General features: G+C 44.5%; 1 protein-coding gene across 4 annotated transcripts in view; it reads left to right on the forward strand.

The window, feature by feature from the left end:
* The window catches only part of foxp1b (forkhead box P1b), a 104,654-nt gene that overhangs the window by 60,623 nt on the left and 23,192 nt on the right, over positions 1-20,839 (forward strand). For 2 of the 4 annotated variants that reach the window (XM_079509894.1, XM_079509893.1), the window contains exons 3-6: positions 1,044-1,184; positions 2,519-2,617; positions 7,707-7,863; positions 16,648-16,870. In XM_079509894.1, the coding sequence (XP_079366020.1) occupies positions 1,065-1,184; positions 2,519-2,617; positions 7,707-7,863; positions 16,648-16,870 (599 nt within the window). In that variant the 5' untranslated portion in view covers positions 1,044-1,064. The remainder of the gene's footprint in view (positions 1-1,043; positions 1,185-2,518; positions 2,618-7,706; positions 7,864-16,647; positions 16,871-20,839) is intronic. The other 2 variants (XM_079509895.1, XM_079509896.1) reach the window with 2 other exon arrangements.

The raw sequence follows: 20,839 nt of genomic DNA on the forward strand, positions 1-20,839 counted from the left end.
CTCTCTCTCTCTCTCTCTGGTGTCACAACAAATCACTGGTTTTGAGGAGTCTTGCACTCACACCTTTCCGGCTGGGAGTTAGTTAGTCAGAGGGCTCGCGTGTGCTGCGGCCGCGCCTCCTCGTTGTGACCCTCCCCCCCCCCCTCCTCTGGGCACTGCATATTTCTCTGCATTCATAGATAACTGGTGACAGCACTGTCTAATGACACGTTCTCACGTGACATGACGTGCGATCGCAAACTGAGGAAAGGTCCCCTACTGTTGGGTTTGTTAGGAGATTGCAGGGGTCTTTGACATTCCCAGGAGGTATGGCATGTTTGCCATGCGCCATAAATGGCAAGCTCTGAGAGGCATCACAACAGAACGTATAGTTAAGGTGCACGTCTTGTGTGGTGGCGTTACGCCCATGAGGGTTGATGGTGGAAGTGTGTTTGAGGAGTTGGGGTGTGTGTGTGTGTGTGTGTGTGTGTGTGTGTGTGTGTGTGTGTGTGTGTGTGTGTGTGTGTGTGTGTGTGTGTGTGTGTGTGTGTGTGTGTGTGTGTGTGTGTGTGTGTGTGTGTGTGTGTGTGTGTGTGTGGGCGGGGGGGGGCTGACTCCAGGTGTAATGAGGGCGGGGCTGCAGTACCCTTACAGCTCTGTGCTCTACGTATCTGTTGCTGGTGTGTGAAGTATGCATCCCTGACACGTCGTCTGTTCAACCCGTGGCATGCTCACGTCGTCTCCTCTCGCTGTGGACAGAAAATAGGTGCCGTGTGACTGTGTGTGCTATACCTTGTGTGTGTGTGTGTGTGCTATGTGTGTAACTATACCTTGTGCTTACTTGGATCTAATTTATCCTCTGTCGTACGCCCGTGCATTTATGCCTCGCCCACCAAAATGTTGTTTATTTTCACAGAGCGACGCGCTCGTATACGGCAAAGCTGACATTACACTTTTAGATGGTATCAGTTACATGATGTGCTTTATGTGTATGATGACACATCACTCCGCATGCTGCCACGTGACTGACACACCTGCTGTGTGTGTGTGTGTGTGTGTTGCAGGTTCCAGTGTCAGTGGCTACTATGATGACGCCCCAGGTGATAACTCCTCAGCAGATGCAGCAGATCCTCCAGCAACAGGTCCTGAGCCCTCAGCAGCTCCAGGTTCTCCTACAGCAGCAACAGGCCCTCATGTTACAGCAGGTACAGAAGATCATACTGTACATGGGCAACTGACTGGTGGCCCCCACCTTCACTTAATGTGGCCCTCAGGTTAATATCAGAATACTGATATATTATTGATTTGCAAACATGACCCGCTTTAATTACTTCATCTAAATTAGTAGCTTAATGAGTATAGTATTAAAATGTTCAATTTATTTAGTTTATAAAGTTAACACTGTTCAGGATTCCAATTGGAAAAATAATTCGGGATTTTAATTCAAATAATAGCAAGCTAATATGCTACAAGCTAATATGCAATGTGGCCCTCTGGAGGGAGTGTGGAAACATAGTGGCCCTCTCCATGGTCAAAGTTGCCCACCCCTGCAGAAGACCACCATACCCGCCATCTTCTCCTCCGTAGTCATAGCTCTCACTTCTAGCTTAGCCACTTGGTTAAGTTGCCCCCCCCCTTTTTCCCCTTTACACCAAATCTCTTCACCCGTAATAGCCGATCTACAAGCTCACAGCGTGGCACGCTGCAACGGCATATGGATCGGCGATTTTCTGAGAATGTTTACCTATTTTTGTGGAATGTTTGCCTATTATGACATGCCCAGAAAAGGGACACAAGGGTTGGTGTGGTAAACTGAGAGAGAGTTAAACTAACAGTCCGAGGTTCATAAAATAACATTTTCTTTGCAAGATATGCTTGTTGCTGTGACAACCAAACAACTGGTGCAGCCTTGGTGACAATAATGTGTGTTTTTGTCTCACACATGAGACATTGTCACGTTACGGAACACACAGCCAGATGACAGACTGCATGCAATGCTTAGGCAGAATGAACACATTTAGACCAGAGGTCCATTCTACAAATATATATACTAAATCCTGACAGTTTTCTGAAAAAAATATGTTTCTATATCAGCGGTTCTCAAACTATTTCAATTTACAATTTAGGCATTTAACAGACGCTCTTAACCCATTTTGACCTGAGATCAGATTCTAAAAATGTCTTCTACATCCTGACAGTTTTCTGAAAAAGTTCATAGCGCGCCACTCGGTGGCACGCTATGAACTTTTTAGCTTGTAGATCTGCTATTTTTCAATAGCTAAAGCATAACATAATGCTAACACCAAAAGGGGTTCCCTCCCAAAATGGGTTAATCCAGAGCGATTTACATTAAGCAATATTTCATGTCAAGGACCCCAAAAATGATATGAATTTGGCCGCCGACCCCCATCTCAAAATATGTTGTTCCAGGGATTGTTCAAAAATAGCAGATCTACAAGCTCATAGCGCGGCACACTGAGTGACTGAGTTTCTTTCTTCTTCCCTTCCTCACAAGTGTCCTCCCTATGTCTTCCTGCAGCAGCAACTCCAAGAGTTCTACAAAAAGCAACAGGAACAACTCCATCTGCAGCTCCTACAGCAGCAGCAGCATCAGCATGTGGGCAAGCAGAGCAAAGAGGTAGGTTGACATCACACACACGCACACACACGTGCACACGATTGCCTGCCATTTAACCAACAAGCCCCCCTCCCTTTGGCCAGACAGAGCATGGAAGGCATGTGTGCTCCCTCCCTCAACCCCATCTGCTTCCAGGCTGTGGTTAGAGAGAGAGAGAGAGAGAGAGAGAGAGAGAGAGAGAGGAAAGGAAAGTGCACTCATGCTTCTGATTAGCATGTCAGTCTGGCTGGGTAAAAGCGCAGCCAACAGCTGAATAGCACCAACAGCAATGGATTCACCCTTTTTCTTTTTCTTTTTTATAGAGCGGGGGTTCTAAGGGGTACGGGGGTCATTGATTCAGCTCTGGCAATGAAATAAACGACATCATTTTTCTTTTCCCTCTTTCAAGTAAACAAGTGTCCTACACAACAAAGAAATGACCGTTCCTGTGAGTCGTCTTGTAGAACATTATAGACAGGAAGACGGGGGGAGAGAGAGAGAGAGAGAGAGAGGCAGGGATGCAGAGCCAGGATAAAATGTATAAATCTGAGAGGCTTTCCTTTGGTAATTAACATGGAAATGGCAGTGTGAGAGAAGCCATGTAATTGTGAGATATCAGTGCAGTGAACGCTCCAAGCTTTGTTGCCCGCATTAGGTTTTTTTCCTGTCCCCCTCTCCCTCTCCCTCTCTCTCCCTCTCCCTCTCCCTCTCTCTCTCTCTCTCTCTCTCTCTCTCTCTCTCTTTCTTTCTCTCCCCCTCTGTCTCTCTTCCTCCTTCACTATCTTCTTCTTTCCCTCTGCACTTTCAGTGCCTCTACACGTTCAGTGTATTTTAATGACCGTCGGATACAGGCATCAGTCTGGACAAAAGAACATTATTATTGCGCTGGTCAAAAAGAAAGTTCAAAGGCAATCTTTTTCATTTTTTCATCTTCTTTTCTCTTTGCCCCGCTGAGATCCACGTTTTAGAGAAGAGAGAGAGAGAGAGCGTTGAGGAAAATTAAGGCAAATATTGAAAACACGCACACACATGCTCATACACACACACACACACACACACACACACACACACACACTCTCCCACGCACACAGACACGCACGCACGCACACATACTCGCTCATACTCGTGCGCTGTCAGGGGCTACAGCAGCTTCAAAGTCGCAGCTCGCTAATTAATGAACTGCGAGCTTCAGTTTGGACAAGTTGTGGCGTGATGCTCCCATAAATCAACATGACAGCGGAGCTCCACGGCCTCAGATAGGACCTGTCACCAAGTCGCATCTGATGTAAACACCAGAGGAGCACGGAGGGAGAGAGGGAGGGCGGGAGGGAGGAATGGAGGGAGGAATGGAGGGAGGGGGCACGAGGAGGTGCAATTGATCAGTTGAACGAGGCAAGAGCCGAGGGGGGAGATGGGAGGGTTAAGAAGAAAAACAACTTTTGAAGTGTATTATGTATGATCACAGGAAATGGATGCAGCCTCGAGAGATTCTCCTATTTGACAATCCCCCCCACCGCCCCCCGCCCCCCTCTCGTCTTTTCAATCGCATTTCTAACAGCCATCAAAAGACAGAATAAGAATTATGCCACGACTCCCTTGTGGCTAGTAGACAATAACCCCCTGTTGTTGCTTTGTGCCCCCTTTTATTTTAAAGACATCAAAATTTAGTTTTCTTTTTTCCCCTTTTCTTTTTTCTTTTTCTTTTTCAAAAGATCTTTAAGTTTACATTTGAAGCTCGACAATAAAGGCCTGCCACTGTCACTCTTTATCATTAGTATTTGTCTCTATCTCTCGTGCCACTTCTTGTTAACCTCTTATTTGTTCTGTGGACTCCGGGGGTTTTCTCCTGAATGTGCCTGCATGCTGGGAGAAACACAATGCATGCTGGGAGAAACACAAGAGCTCCTGTCAGCAGATGAACGCCACAAGAAAGACATCTTCAAGGGGAGAGAGAGTTAAATTAATTTGCAACCCTGTGGGTTTATTATTTTTTATATTATTACTATTTGTTTAATATATATACACATATATGAAAGAAGTTCCTTTGTGAAGTCTCACCCACCACGACACCTGCATCATTGTCTCCAGCTGTCAAGGCAACCAAGGAGAACAGAGAAGACAACTGTAGATGAGAGAAACTTCTCTCACACTGATGGAAGAAGAAGAAGAAGAAGAAGAAGAAGAAGAAGAAGAAGCAGCTTTCAGATATAGAGTAGATCAGAGATCACAGGCCTTCTGTATGCTTAATTTCACTGATAAACGGTGGCGGCGGCGGCTCAGGGGTAGAGTGGCTGGATGGTAACCGCAAGGCTTGAACCCGGGCTCTCCCAGAGTTAGTGTCGAAGTGTCCTTGAGCAAGACACTGAACCCCTAATTGCTCCAGATGTGCTGGTTGGTGCCTTGCATGGTTTCCGCCGCCATCAGTGTATGAATGTGCGTGTGAATGGGTGAATGCACAATCTACGTAAAGCGCCTTGGATAAAGGCGCTATATGAACTCCCCATTTACCATTTAAACCTCAGCCAGATCTTTATCATCTCTCTCTCTCTCTCTCTCTCTCTCTCTCTCTCTCTCTCTCTTTCTCTCTCTCTCTCTCTCTCCTGTCTCTCATTTTCTCTCAAATATTTAAGCTCAAATAATTTCACATTGGAGCTTGTGAACGAATACATAGTCGTAATGTTATGAATACCCCCAGCCTAAGCCCTAACCCACACAGACCCTGGACTAAGGCCTTCCTTTTAGACAATCACAGCACGGCATAGAACAAGTAAGAACTCGTATTGTGTGTTTGTAGCACGGATGATAAGAGCAAGACAATTTCACACGAGTGTGATTTTTATTTATTTTTATTTTTAGTGAACCAGCCCTCTAGTGAGCAGATATTATTTTTAATCTGGCTGTTCCAGAGGGACACAGAGCCGCCGGGCATCTGACCCCGACGGCCATGTTGCACAGAGACCTTTTTTGTGTTCGCTCAATTGTGAGAAGTAAACAAATACAAGTGGTGTATCCTGTGTTTGGTAACAGGGCGCGGTGCACAGCTTGGCAGCCGTGGCACCTCTTTGAATGCCCCCCGTCCACCACCCTCCCACAACTGGGCCCTGTATACTCACATATACGGTCCTAATATCCTGTCCCGGTAGGCATGTTTATTTTCTTTGGCCTGTCCTTATCTGTCAGAGAGTAACATAACAAGGTGAGCTTTGTCTCACTCTCTGTCCTTATCTCCACGTTGTTTGTCGGCTCGGTAATGATGCATATTCTCTGACAAAGAGGCCCAGTGCTTGTTGTGACTGTGGGTTATGAAAGGGTTAAAAGTCTCTCGCCCCCTCTCCATTCCACACACACACACACACACACACACACACACACACACACACACACACACACACACACACACACACTCACAAACACACAAATGTGCATGCACGTGTGCACGTTATCTAAATAGCATCTCCCGTTTGTTTTTATTCTGAGAAGATCGGAGCGGGATATTAGATCATTTCCTTTTATTTATTATTCTGACTCTCACTCTCTTTCGATCCCCTCTTCATTCTCTCTTCTCATCTCTCATCCCCCTCTATCATCTTCTCATCTCTCACCCCCCCCCCCCCCCCCCCTTATATCATCTTCTCGTCTCTCACCCCCCCCCCTTATATCATCTTCTCATCTCCCCCCCCTCTATCATCTTCTCATCTCTCACCCCCCCTCTATCATCTTCTCACCCCCCCCCCCCCCCCTCTATCATCTTCTCATCTCTCACCCCCCCCTCTATCATCTTCTCATCCCACGTTACAGTAAGTTCACACGTTTCACTTCCCGGGGACAAACTGTTTTTGGGGAGGGCATTATTTCCCTCCAAAATCAAGACAGTATGTCACTAAAACATTTCTCTCCAACCACCAATATTTCTGAGCCAGTCCATAGTATGTGATGTTTACCGCGGCTTACTGATTGCTGGGTGGAGGGTAGAGGGGCATACATACAGTATATTGTTCCTGTCGGGTAGAAACCTCGTATTCTATATTTAAACTTTTAATGATTTATTATTTTCTTTGTAAATGAATGCTGTACTTTGTCATACTACACTGTAGTGACACTGTAGTAACTAAAATGTCACACAAAAGTAGCAAATTGAAAAAATATCTACAAACTCACAACGTGTTGAGGTGCAAGTACAATGCGCTGTGAACTTGTAGATCTGCTATTTTTTTCAATTTCTTGTGAAAGTGATTCATTGTGTCTGTAAGGCTGTATAAATATTTAAGTAATGAAACGTATTAACTGAGAGCTTGTGACTAAATAAGTACAATGGATACATTGGAACACATTGGTTCCTTTTTCCATTTCCTGAAAAGTACTACGTTTTTGACATACAAGGTTTCCACCCAACAGCAATGATTCCTTGTGTTCAGTGCCATGCCTGGGAGAGTTGTGAGAGTGGCTGGGGTGGTTATTAAGCACTTTGATTTAGTCACACGTTGTTTGCTGAATTATGAATGGCTGTAATTAAAATCCTGTGGCTCTTATTATGAATGATTAACTATGTTGTTTCACTCTTTGTCATTTGCCTCCCGACTCGTGGTTAATTAAGAGAGAGAGAGGGAACGAGAGATGAACGTGTTACCTGTCTTTTAAGTGTACGGCCAGCCGATCCGCACTAATGTTTGAGAATTAACATTTGGTATAGAGGCTGTTTGGTGTGAGCTGTGTAACAGTTTTCCTCTTGTTCACACACAGCAGAGTGTTGATACAATGTGTTTATCTTTACCTTCGTAAATATGAACAGCGTTGAATTCATGTGCCACTTCAGATCCATGCATAGTGTTTAAACACAGGATTTGCATTTTGCATGGTCCCTGTGTAGCTTCTTATACAGTACTATATGTAAACCTGTATGTCAGCTTTTAGGTGTTTACCCTGCGAGCTATATTTCCCATACAGTAAGTGTGTTTGCTTATGGTGTACCTCTCTCTCTCTCTCCCTCTCATGTCTGTCTGTCTGTCTGTCTGTCTGTCTGGTGGCATGTGCCTGCATGCCTTTCTGTATCTTTGTATTTCCGTGTGTGTGTTTGTGTATTTGTGTATGGATGTGTGTGTACGTCCCACAGCAGCAGGTATCTGCGCAGCAGTTGGCCTTCCAGCAGCAGCTCCTGCAGGTCCAGCAGCTTCAACAGCAGCATCTGCTCAACCTCCAGAGACAAGGGCTGCTCACCATCCAGCCGGGCCAAACAGGCCTACACTCGGGCCTACACTCCCTCACTCAGGGTCAGTACTCGTGCAGGCTTACAAACCTCCCATGGGTTCAATAACCGGTTTAGGTGAAATTAGCTGTGTTTGAATCAGAAATAGATCACCTACATCAGCGGTTCTCAACCTGTGGGCCAGGGGCCCACTGGTAGGTCGTGAGGATATTGCAAGTGGGCCCCAAATAATTGGCAGAACTCTTAAGATTCTAAGGATAAGATTGATTAGATTCATATTAAAATAAAATATAGTGTATTATGTAAAAGAGAAAAAAATATTTTTTCTTTGAAAAGTGAGTTTTCATTGTGATACCGGTCAATGGAAACAATCGACTGATCATAACTTTCTCTGAAAATGCACGCAGCCCAAACAGATCAATGACAAAATGTGTGTGTTTGTTGCTGCTCAAAACAATAATGATGCGTAGATTGCTTACCTACTGAAAACAGAACAGCGATGCATACCTAATGAAAACCAAAAAGTGATGCGTGACTACTGAAAAGGAAAGAGTGATGTGTTCCATCTCAAATTGAAAGAGTAGTATGCATGCCTAGAGTGGTCTGAGGGCATGTCCTCTCTGTCTAGGCAGAAGACTGGTGCTTTCATTATGCCATCCAAATATTTCTTTCTGTGGCAACTCAAAGTGAAAAAATGATGTGTGTTTGGATGCGCGTGAATCGAATGTCAACAAAAGCAGGTCCTTTGGTTTACTTACACAATGAGGGATTTTTAGGAGAAAGTGATTTTGAACCTAAATCCCATTGTTCTGATGTGAGATCAGATCATATATATACTGTGGCAAAAAAAATACTTTATGTATCCTGTATGGACAATGGACATCAAACCATTCCACATCATTGCGTGCACAGAATGGATGCTGATGGTAGGCGTGGCGCTGCACCTCAGCAATCAATCTCCCAGGAGTCTAGCACATTGTGAAGGGCCTAGACGCACTTTTCACTCAGCTGATACTGACAATAAGCCACTCCAACCTATTCACTTAAATAAACAATTGTTTGTAAAAACAAACAAACAACTGTGTTGGTGTTGTGTGACTAAGTATTCAGTACGATGAACAATGCAACATGTATAACCATGTACTGTACGACTCACATACACTCACTACGGAAACACAGATTAGATCACATGCAGTCATCTCTATCTCTCTCTCTCTCTCTCTCTCTCTCTCTCTCTCTCTCTCTCTCTCTCTCTCTCTCTCTCTCTCTCTCTCTATCTTTCTACTCCTATTGCACCAATCTCTCAGACTAGTTTATTCTCCATCTTGTATGCAATTTGCTTTGATTCATTTAATAGCTTGCAACCCTCATGCATAAAAGGTTAAAAGACAATTGAGTAAACAAAAACAGTAAAGTCGTAGACTTCTTTCCTCTGTGGTTCCCTCTGCGGTCCCCCCCCCCCCCCCACACACACCCACACACACACACACACACACACATACACACATACATACATACATACATAAATAAGACTAAGAATACATTAAAAGGCTAAAACAACGCACATCAAGTACTAGCAAATAAAATACAAATACCTTTTTTATTCAAACAATCAGTCTGTTACCCTCTCAAGTAACCAAGATTTTGTTCTACCTTTACAAGTGTTCAGGCTAGTACATAATTTAACCTATGCTCAGGTTGTTCCATTGGAATGCACCTAAATATGTTTCAACACAGGCTCAATTATCAGCCATTGCCTCAGTGACCGTGTCAGTGAAACAAAAGTGATCGATTGCCGCAGGATGCCATGTCCTTCAACTCTCCGCCCAACCCACTTGATACACTGTGATGGCCACCCTACCAGGGCATGTGTCCAGTGGCAATCCCCTTTAGCCCAGCCTAGAGGAAGACTGGCTCCATTGTCACCCACAACTGCCGCATTGTGAAACAATTCTGCTAGGTGATACTGACTCGACGGCTTGTTGTTTGGCCAGGAAGTTTATTGCTTTATTTATTTTTTAATATTTTCTCAAGGAGCGGCCTTGACAAAGACGTCTTTCGAGACTTTTTTTTTTTTTTTTTTTGGAACATGACATTGACTGTTCATTCCCGTCTAAGACAAACAGTTTTGAAATAACAAGATAAGCTGGATGAAAAAAAAAAGAAAGAAATGGGAGGGCATGGGGGTGGGGGAGGTTGAGGGTGCTTAGGTAATGGGCAAACACAAACAGGGTTTGTACAGTCCTGTTATTGTTTGGACTAGTTATGGAATCACTTATCCACTAGCAGCCGATTGCCATAGGCACAGGCGTGTAGAGCTGATGCGTTGTGAGTCAGTGTGTGTGTGTGTGTGTGTGTGTGTGTGTGTGTGTGTGTGTGTGTGTGTGTGTGTGTGTGTGTGTGTGTGTGTGTTGTGTGTGTGTGTGTGTGTGTACGTGTACGTGTTGCTGAATTACCCCATGTCAGATGGCTGGCAAACACGCACACACCCCTTGAGTAAAGCATCACACTGCTGATATGGTGATGTACTGTACTCTTTACTTCATTTCACAACAGCTTCCAGAACATCCTGTTTATACGAGTCAAAATACCTTTTAGGTTATTGTAAAGTCAACACTATTGTTAAATACTGACCGAGTATCTGACCTTTCTTTTTTTCTTGTTACGAGAAAGCCCAGAATACAAAAGCCTTTTCTTTGGCTTTGTTTCCATAAACAAAAAAAATGGTGAAGGAATATATAGTATTTGACCACATAGTTGGTCAGTTTGACGTAGTTTCATTCTAGGTGTGCACGATTAATTGTTCATCATATCGGTGGCATCCGATATACACAACAAAATGTAATATCGGCATAGGCAAAATAATCCTGAAGTTTAGTTTTTTACATATTGTGACACTTTTTTCATGATTTAAGGCTGCAGATTCAATCAGTGCTTTTATAAGCATTCAAAACGGTCTACCTCTAGAACAAATGAAAGAAAACTTGGAAGTTGTAAAAAGTGAAAATAAAGCTTTAAAACTTGTGTTAATGAATCAATTTAAATTTTGTCCAATCTATATGGTAGAGTATGTTAATACAATATAACATAACTTAATCTATATGGTAGAGTATGTTAATACAATATAACATAACTTAATCTATATGGTAGAGTATGTTAATACAATATAATATAACTTAATCTTTATGGTAGAGTATGTTAATACAATATAATATAACTTCATCTTTATGGTAGAGTATGTTAATACAATATAACATAACTTAATCTATATGGTAGAGTATGTTAATACAATATAACATAACTTAATCTATATGGTAGAGTATGTTAATACAATATAACATAACTTAATCTATATGGTAGAGTATGTTAATACAATATAACATAACTTAATCTATATGGTAGAGTATGTTAATACAATATAATATAACTTAATCTAACTAACACAATTGGGGTGGTTGTATTTTGTCTCCGTGCTCTTCTATTGAGACATGTACAGTTGGGTGCCACCGATATTGTCCCTTATCATTTGACCCATTTAGGCCTGACCTCAAAATTTAAAAAAATCCTTCTAAATCCTCCAGTTTTCTGAAATAAATATTTTCACGATTTTTCAAAAATAGCAGACCTACAAGCTCGTAGCGCGCCACTCGGTGGCGCGCTACGAGCTTGTAGATCTGCTATTTTCCAATAGCTAAATTATAACATAACACAACAAAAGGGGTTCCCGCCCAAAATGGGTTAACTGTAATATCGATGGCCTCCAACTGTAGATCGTATCAAAGATCATGTCTCAGCTAGACACAGGATCTGACACGAATTTTGACCTGATAGTCAAGATTGTGCAAGCAGGCAGAGTCTCTATTAGCTCAATGGTAAAATAATAATAATAATCTGCTCTTGCCTATAAAACCGGGTTCAATTCCGGAGTAGAAGAGGAAACTTACATAGTGCAACTTTAAGTATACCCATAATAACAGTTACTGTATTACGCGTAAGGTAAACCCTACGGGAAACTTTCATTGCCATATCCATGACCCTGCAATCTGATATCAGCCAAAATTTCAATATTGTGCATCCCTATATTTCATTCTGTCATTATCTGGTTATCCCCATCCTTGGAATGCATCGATGGGTCCCTCTGTGTCTAAGACAGCTGTTAAAACACTTAGCTTCAGTTGCCGCCAGTCCCCCCCTCCCCCCTCTCCAGTTTCCCTTCCTATTCTACACATTTTCTGCTTCACTGTTTGAAGTTATTGATGACCTTTCTGTTTTCCACATCGCTACACTCTTTCATGCACCAGCGGGTCAGGCCTATGGAGCTCAGATCTAATCTTCAATATTCCGCTAGTAGTTAGCACCGCAACGGGAATGATGAGCTGATCTGCTGCCGTTTGGACACCGCTGATTATTATGCTCAGACTGAAAGGAATTAGTGTGACTTTTAACTGATGCTGCCACAGTCCCCCTTTCTATTTTTTTATTTTATCTTAATAATGTAGCTATCAGAATATAATTGTTTGGAAATGGAATGTTTTGTCTCATGCACGGCACTGATGCCAATGTAATTAACAGAAATATTTCCAAACAGAACACAATAGAAGCATAGAATACAGTAGATGCCGGGCTTGCTGCTCGTATGTGGAAAGCAAAGTAGTTCTGCTGTTGCAATGTGGTGTGCTTTTAATGTGTTGCATTTTGTGGTTGGAAGAGACAGATTTGGGGAATGAAGAGTCACATACAGTTTTCCTCATGGAAATATAATGGAACTAATTGAGTATTAAGCTTGTAGATAGCGGTTTGGGTGAAGAACAATTGCTCACTTTATCTGGACTTTAATTTGTTTCTCTTGCGGTAAATTCTTTTGACGTTAATGTTCAAAGTCTTGGAAGCGGCCAGACGGTATCTGTTATAAATTATAACAATGTGTTTGGGGAGGATATAATTCCCATAAATATAAATTTGATCCAGTGGCTCCACCTCTATTTCTACCTCTCCTCTTGACCCGATCACAATAAGCGAGACAATGGCATTGCTCCATGTTTCTATCCCCCCAGGTGCAGCACCAGGTGCGTGTGTGCGTGTGTGTGTGTGTGTGTGTGTGTGTGTGTGTGTGTGTGTGCGCGTGTGTGTGTCTGTGCACGTGTGCGTGTGTGTGTGTGTGTGTGTGTGTGCGCGTATGCGTGTGTGTGTGTGTGTGTGTGTGTGTGCATGCGCGTGCGTGTGTGTGTGTGCGCGCGCATGTGCGTGCCCACACGCGCATGCATTGCATCTCGCCCAGCGCGACGCACACCCTGATTGGCTAAAATGTCTTGTGTGGCCCAGCTGGCCTCCCACGCTGCTCCGTAACAGACTGAGTCCTCGTAGCCGGACAACATTAGTTAAGCTGTCGAGAACAGGCCAGTGGGACAGTGACAAGACAAATTTGTCGGTAATATGAAAGTAAAGAATGTGGCGAGCCACGAAGCGCTCACAGCGCATGCAGCACATCGGGGACAGCGGTGGGTAATGTGGTCGACCTGGCAGTGATTGATATGTTCACCAGTGGGCTACTGGTAATAGTTCCTACAGCATTAGGACAGGACATATTTTAGGCCTAAGGGGTGCATATCAGCAGGCCAGTGATTACGGCAACACAAACAGGGGTGCAGCAGAGGTCCCAGCCTGACGGAACAATAAACTAATAGCAGTGTCACTACCCCCTACCCATGGCACCGGCTCTCTCTGTGTGAGAAGTAACAGCCTGCTTTAAAGAGCCAGGAGCACTGGGGCCATTTTTTATTTGCTGGATGATGGCCTGCAACTGATGTCATTATGAACCTTAAATCAACTTTCTGCTTGCTTGAACATGGTCACCTGGGTACAGGGGGACAAGGACAGGAAAAGGTTGAAGTGCTCGGCCCTGTCTGTGTGCCAGAGCTACCTGCCGAGGTAAAATTGAGTTGGGACGGCCAGTGATCAATCAAGTGTCCCAACAACATACATTTTTTAAAGTGCTCGTCCACATTTCCCGGTCATAATGAGTGGAACGGTTGTGTTGAAAAATGGGAAGAAGAAACATAACCCAATCCGGCACAGTAAAAGATGGACAAGCTGCAGACCAAAAGAAAGAGGGGGATTTAGAGATCAATGTCGTTGTGTGCCCTCACTGTAATGAGATGGAGAAACTCCAATGCAGTTTGTCCAAACACGGAGCACAGTGCCCTCTGCGATGTACACCTAATGATGTTTTATTGTCATTTATGTGCAGCCATGAGCCATAGCTGTTGCTACAGTTTAAAGACCTCCAACCAGGTTAGGGTTGGATATGGTGGTGTGTAGGGTGTAAGAAGATGAGAACAGGAGAATAGATGGCAATAAAATCACGGGTGTGGATCCAGAAAGAGACAGCTTGGTCCCACTCTGTTACCCCTCTCTCTCATCAGAACAGTCCATCCGCCGCGGTTTCATCCCAGTAAACAGTGGTGTCGGGGGTCACCGGGACTGCTGGGTAATTGAGGCAGTGTAGGCCGCCCTGTCAAGCACGTCGGCTAAAAATACACCGGCCACTGTCACCGGGCACCAAGTGGGGGGAAAATGATTGTTCCCGCTGTCGAAGAGCAGGACACTCACATCACTGGTGACCTTCCCCTTCCAAACCCAACCAGCACAAGGGGACGAATAAATACAATGCAACTTTTTTTGCCTTCCGTGGATCCGTTTCGCTATACCAAAAAAAACAACAGGAAGATCCACAGTGTTCTTTGATAATGTGTCTGAAAGGCAACAACTGCTGAATTAACGTGCCTCTGCACAGAACGCAATATTAACCATGTTTAGGCCGTCAGGGACGTGCACTTCGATTAAGGCACATCAAGGCATCGGTGGAGAATAAGGGAGGAATAGTGGGAGCACGTCAGAATATTCCAATGAGGAAACACGCTCCTTGGAACGTGGAAAGGTTATTGATTTGTCCTGCAATCATTTCCTGCTCTTTGATATGCAAATGATCCAACGGTACTGTGAATTCACAGCAATCCTATCAGACTCATTTCACAGTTCTCAGCCCTTCTGCGTCTCTCCGGAGCACTCCGCCTCATTAGGCCAATGTTCTCCATTACCGGCATAATTAAAATCTTTAGTAGCTTATCAAATTAAAAATATTTTTGCTGATCGTATTGAGATCTTCACCACATAGTTATTTTCCACAACAGGAATAAATTAAGACTAAGCATTTTGCACACAATGTATTACAATCTGCTGCTTGAAAGGAGCACTTCTGGTATCTATAGAGCTGGTGATTAGAAATAGGGGGGGGGGGGGGGGATCCGGCGAATATAACCACCCGAATGAGATAAGCATGTGCAAATCATCTTTCATTTGCCAGTGCTCATTTTGAGAATGGATTTAATTAATTGTAATGTTAAACGAGTGGTCTCGGCCGGTGCTCTGCGGTTTAATTCACCACACATCCAAGGGCTTCTTTCACCATGCTTAAAGCATGTGGCTTATTTAAGAAAGGATCTGAATAGCCAATATAAATATGCATATACATACCCTCCCCTCCTCCCTCGCCTTTATTGGATATTTCAATACGATGTTAAAAATACGGGTTACCAAAATACAGAGTGTTTTGACTGACAATATAAATGGCCAGTGGAAGCTGTGAGCAGCTGAATCTTCTTATTTTACATTTGAGTTTTAGCCTCATTTGTGTCAAATGAAAGCAAATTTCCCCTCTGCACACTTAGCTGACATACCATAGATGGGCGCGCGCGTGCACGCACGCACGCACGCACGCACGCACGCACGCACGCACGCACGCACGCACGCACACGAGTGCACACACACACACACACACACACACACACAGTATATCCGATACATTGTGTGCAAACAAAAGCTCAGTTATGTGAGACATGGAAAATGGGGTGTACAAACAGCATTATCCTTTCTCATCCCCAATCTGGCCCCGGGTGTCGGGAACCCTGTCACTCAGGAGAGGGGGGAAAGAAAGACACACATGCACAGTTTGCACCCTCTGTGGATGTATTTCCAACATGAGAGAAAGAAGGGGGAAAAAAGTCTTCGCATTTTTACGATTCAAAAATAGCAGACCTACAAGTTCATAGCGCGCCACTCGGTGGCGCGCTATGAGCTTGTAGATCTGCTATTTTTAAATAGCTAAAGTATAACATAATGCTTAGTTAAAACACCAAAAGGGGTTCCCGTCCAAAACCTCCAACCAGGTTAGGGTTGGATATGGTGGGAAAAAAAGTCTTCTGTCTTAAAGTGGATTTGTTTCCAAGGGGCTCTGTGAGCTGCAGTATGCTTGACTTGTTAAATGAGGTTTAAGTCTTCTGTGTCAATTGAAGGCGGTGCAGAGCTTTAAGTATTTTGCACATTAATGCGCTTTTGAGAAATATTACCCCAGGGTCCTGTTGTAGAACTGAAACAAATCTGCTATTGTAAACTTGTTTTTTGTTGTTGTCATGCGTGTGCATAATGTGTGTGTTCTCCCCATTCTTCGTTTGTTGTGGAGAAAATGATGGTGATTATTCAGATTTCATGCCTTGTCTGGATGTTAATTATTTACCATGGGCATGAAATGCGCGTGAATGCCAGGAATTTGTGTGTACAACAAACACGCTTCAAATCACAGGCAGAACGAGAGGGGAGGAGGAGGTTCTGATGCTGTGTGTGTGTGGTGTGTGTGGGGGGGGGGTACGGGTCTCAGTGCATTACCCGGCCTGTAGTGGAATATTTTCTAATTAATACTCAGCTTTGTTTACAGACGCTTTGATTTAATTATGTGACGAAGAGAGTCGGATTAGCCGTTAATTGATTTAATTATCCAATTTGTTTGTTTCAGGCATGATTCCAGCCGATCTGCAGCAACTGTGGAAGGAGGTGACGAACACACACCACGTGAAGGAGGAGCACAACAACAACAACAGCATCAACAACAACAGCAGCAACAACAACAACGGCCACCGGGGTCTCGACCTGTCCTCCCCGGCGCCACCAAAGAACCCACTCCTCAACCACCACGCCTCGTCCAACGGCCAGTACCACATGAGCCACAAAAGAGAAGTGTGAGTCCCCAACTCCTCTACTCAGACGCTTCCGTCATTTTATCCGCCACTCCAGGACGTATAAACAGTCGCTCCGCTCGTCACGAAAACAAACATGTAATCACTCCCGACCCAAAAGAATACCACATAGCACCTTTTGGTGTTAGCATTATGTTATGCTTTAGCTATTGAAAAATAGCAGATCTACAAGCTCACATGCGACCCCAAACCTTATTGCTACTTATTAGGTGTGACATCCTCATTACTGTCGTCTTTGAATAACCCAAACAGCCATACCATTAAAAAAGGCAATTTCTCACAGGGCCTCAGTTGATGCTCACCCGGCTTCACCCACAGATGAATATTAATTTATTTAAGTACTATTTTCATTTAAAGGCCAACACAGTCACTTCTCAGTGTGCGTATATCCAGCTGGGGATACCCCAGGAACACCTGGGGAGTCGGAGAGGGATTTGTAGGGGGAAAAAAGATTGCAGTAAATGGAAATGGGATCACTACACTTTTAATGAGGAAGGTCAAGGGTGGTATTGTTTCAGTTGCACATAGGAAACTGCAGCTGTGCCTTTCGCTGTATTTTCTTCAGTAGCATTTATTTTGGATTGTCACTGTGTTTTTAGCCGCATAAAAAAAGCACCTGAAACTGTCAACTTCCCTGCGGACTGGGACGCTGTTGACACGTTTAAAAAGCATGCTTAAATTGTGGTCATAAAATCACTAAATCAACTTTGGGACATTGCAAGAATAACATAAACTGTGTTACTAGATAGCTAAATCTACGCTCCAGGCATTCCAAACACTGAACATTATACAGCAATTAATAGCAGTTATTTGTTAATGTAGCATCAAAGCATCAAGGATCCAGAGCCGCCCAAGTGTCTCTTCTCAAATCTCCCGCCAGGTTTATGAATTGACTAAAACGCTCTCTGAGCCGTGGCTGTGTCTTCAAGGAAGGAATTAATTTGGCATCCAATACGTCTACTTGTTTGCTCACACCGAAGCATGATCTTTGAACTGCTAGCGAGGAGCCTCCAGGCGCAGTGAGCTCACCGCATTACATCTGACTCGTGTTTCAGGCATCAAAACCTACGTGTCATTATGAAAGCAAGGCGGACAAAAACACATTTAGCACACTAAACCATCCAGCCTTGGGAGGTGAAGAGGGGTTCACGCACTGCTTGTGTGTGTGTGTGTGTGTGTGTGTGTGTGTGTGTGTGTGTGTGTGTGTGTGTGTGTGTGTGTGTGTGTGTGTGTGTGTGTGTGTGTGTGTGTGTGTGTGTGTGTGTGTGTGTGTGTGTGTGTGTGTGTGTGTGTGTGGGTGGGTGGGTGGGTGGGTGTGCGGGTGTGTACTGTGTGTGTGCGTGCGGCATGCATGCATGCGTGTATAGAGGGTGGACAAACAAGCTGGTGGAAAGGTCCCTCTGACTGACACAATGATGGGAAAAATGCTGTGGTTTATTTACTGGCAAGACACAAATAAAAGTCAAAATAGTACTATTTATTTCTTCTTTGTAAAGTGGTTTCAAAACAGACAAAGCCACAGCAACTTAAAGTGTCTCATTGTTTTGGGGGAGATTTTCATATTCCCCGTCTTCCAACACACATACAGTACACATACACATAGATTCACACATATAAACACGTGTGCACAGGGGAGAAAATAGACGTGCGCTAGCTCCAGTTACACCTCTCCCAGTTGAGAATGTGCACAGTCTTCCTGTGAATCATCCAGTGTCAAACTGACTTTTTCTCGTGTTGCCATGTGGCTGAAGACTAAAGCCTAATCGGAGACAGAGAGAGAAAGAGAGCCAGGGGAGGGGGGGGGGGTATTGACACGCTCACTCCATCACACGTCCTCGCAGCATGCCAACAAACAAGGCGAGCATCAGTGGCAAAGGGAAGGGAACAACAACTCTGCGCTGAGGGCTTCATGAAACATCGGAGGAGACGTGCATGAGAGCCCCCCCTCCCTGCCCCTGTGCTCACTGTCAAGGATTAAAGAAGACGTCAACAGCAGTTTAGCACACGCTCTAGTGAAGAAGGCAATCTGGGGGCTGAATATTCACCCTAGTATCTTAGATCTGTCAGAAAGCCAAGCAGGTGATTCTCACCCCCACTCCTCTCTCTCTCTCTCTCTCTCTCTCTCTCTCTCTCTCTCTTTCTGTCTCTCTCTCTCTCTCTCTCTCTCTCTCTCTCTCTCTCTCTCTCTTTCTGTCTCTCTCTCTCTCTCTCTCTCTCTCTCTCTCTCTTCTGTCTCTGTGCTAGGCGGGCCACTGACTGAACAGCAACTTCCAAATTTCAAACATGCAATTTACTTAAAATCAGATGACTGATACGAAACAAGAGCGGGGAAAAACAAAACCAACATATCTTATTAAACACTGGATGATGCTCATTTAGATTCACGCGCCCAATAATCCATCCTTGTTAAATTTGGCACAAAAAAACTATTGAGAGCATTATTCCCCTCCTTTGATGATGCAGACTCAATTCTAATCAGAATCCATGGAAGGAAAAAAAAGATACATTAAGCATGATTATTCCACACAAGTCTCTGAGAAAACGGCTTATAATCCAGGGATTTGAATAATCAGGTTGGAGATAATGGGTTGGGCCGGCCTGGGCGTAAATAGAGAGCATCCCCACTCATCCCCCTAGTGCTGAACTTAATGAACTTTTAATTGATGCGGTTCCGCAAGTCCTTTTGTCATGCAACAGAAACAAGCCTCTGTGCTGATGGACCTGTTTTCCCGGCTGGCTTCAGATTGGTTTACAGCAGACCCTAAGTACCATGTAGTTAGTTTCATGTGTCATATAAAATCTGCCCAGGCACAGCGACGCCTGCAACTAAAACCTTAAGTGCATCCACAGGCATCACTCGCCGGCTTTGCACTTCCGTCTTAAGGAAGGAGTAGAAATTCAATCACCGCCGGGCTTGACACGCCGACGATGAGGTGTACACGGTTGCTTTTAGCTGTCTCGAAGAGCACCCTTTGGCAGGGCAGGCCGGGAGGTTTGTTTGTCTGAACAGCAGTCTTGATATGGGCCAGGGCTCTCCCTTTGACAGTCAAGTCAGTCAACCTGTCTCCCTGTCAGTTGGTCGGCCTGTGTGGCTCCCAAGGCCCCCCCCTCGGACGCAGAGGGAGGGAGACGAGATACCCCAGTGAGCCAGGTCGCCTTTTGTTCAATGATTTGCTTATTTAAATGAAATGCTTCCGATCTGTATCTGACATCAATTCCCATTCCGCTGGATGGGCTTTGTAACGGGGAGCGTCCTCACACACAAAGCACTTGGCCCACTTTACTTCCCAGCAACCATCAGTAACCACAGCTCAGGGACTGTAACTCGGCAATCTGTTAAGGAGATAAATAATCTGATTTGGCACAACACTCCACTCTCTCTTGCCTTTCATTTGTCTTACACCAGGAAAATGATAATGAAATCATTTAGGGTAAACCGTTGAGTGGCAGAGAGAAGAGAGGCAAGCGGAGAGGCGGGACAGAGTAAAGATGTAGAGAGCTGGAGGGAGAGTGGGAGGGGGAGTTCACGGTGGGACTGCTAGACCCATATCGATATCCGTGGTAAGGGAGGGTGTGTTGTGACTGGGCTTCACACACACTACGGTCATACCCTGACCTAGCCCACTGGATATCAATCTTCCCATTTTTCTTTTCTCTTTTCTGTCCTGATAGATTCAGAGCATCTGCACGTTCTGCCATAGATCATTCGTGTTTATGACCCAGAGCCTCTCATCAAAAGAGCGGGCCTGGAAAATGACTGGCTGACAGCTGCCGGAGCCCGCCTCTGCAGTTTTGTTGTCTCTGTGTACTGATAAACACGACGGCAACACCTGGAAGGCTCCGGTCGCGTTCTCTCTCGGGCTGTCGAAGCACTTTTATGTTCCGTCTCTAAAGGAAGCCAATGACACGGTTCCCCCCTCATCGCTGTTATAAGATCATTAGAGTACCCCC

This window comes from Electrona antarctica, assembly GCF_951216825.1.
Source record: "Electrona antarctica genome assembly, chromosome: 9".
NCBI classification, from domain to species: Eukaryota; Metazoa; Chordata; class Actinopteri; order Myctophiformes; family Myctophidae; genus Electrona; species Electrona antarctica.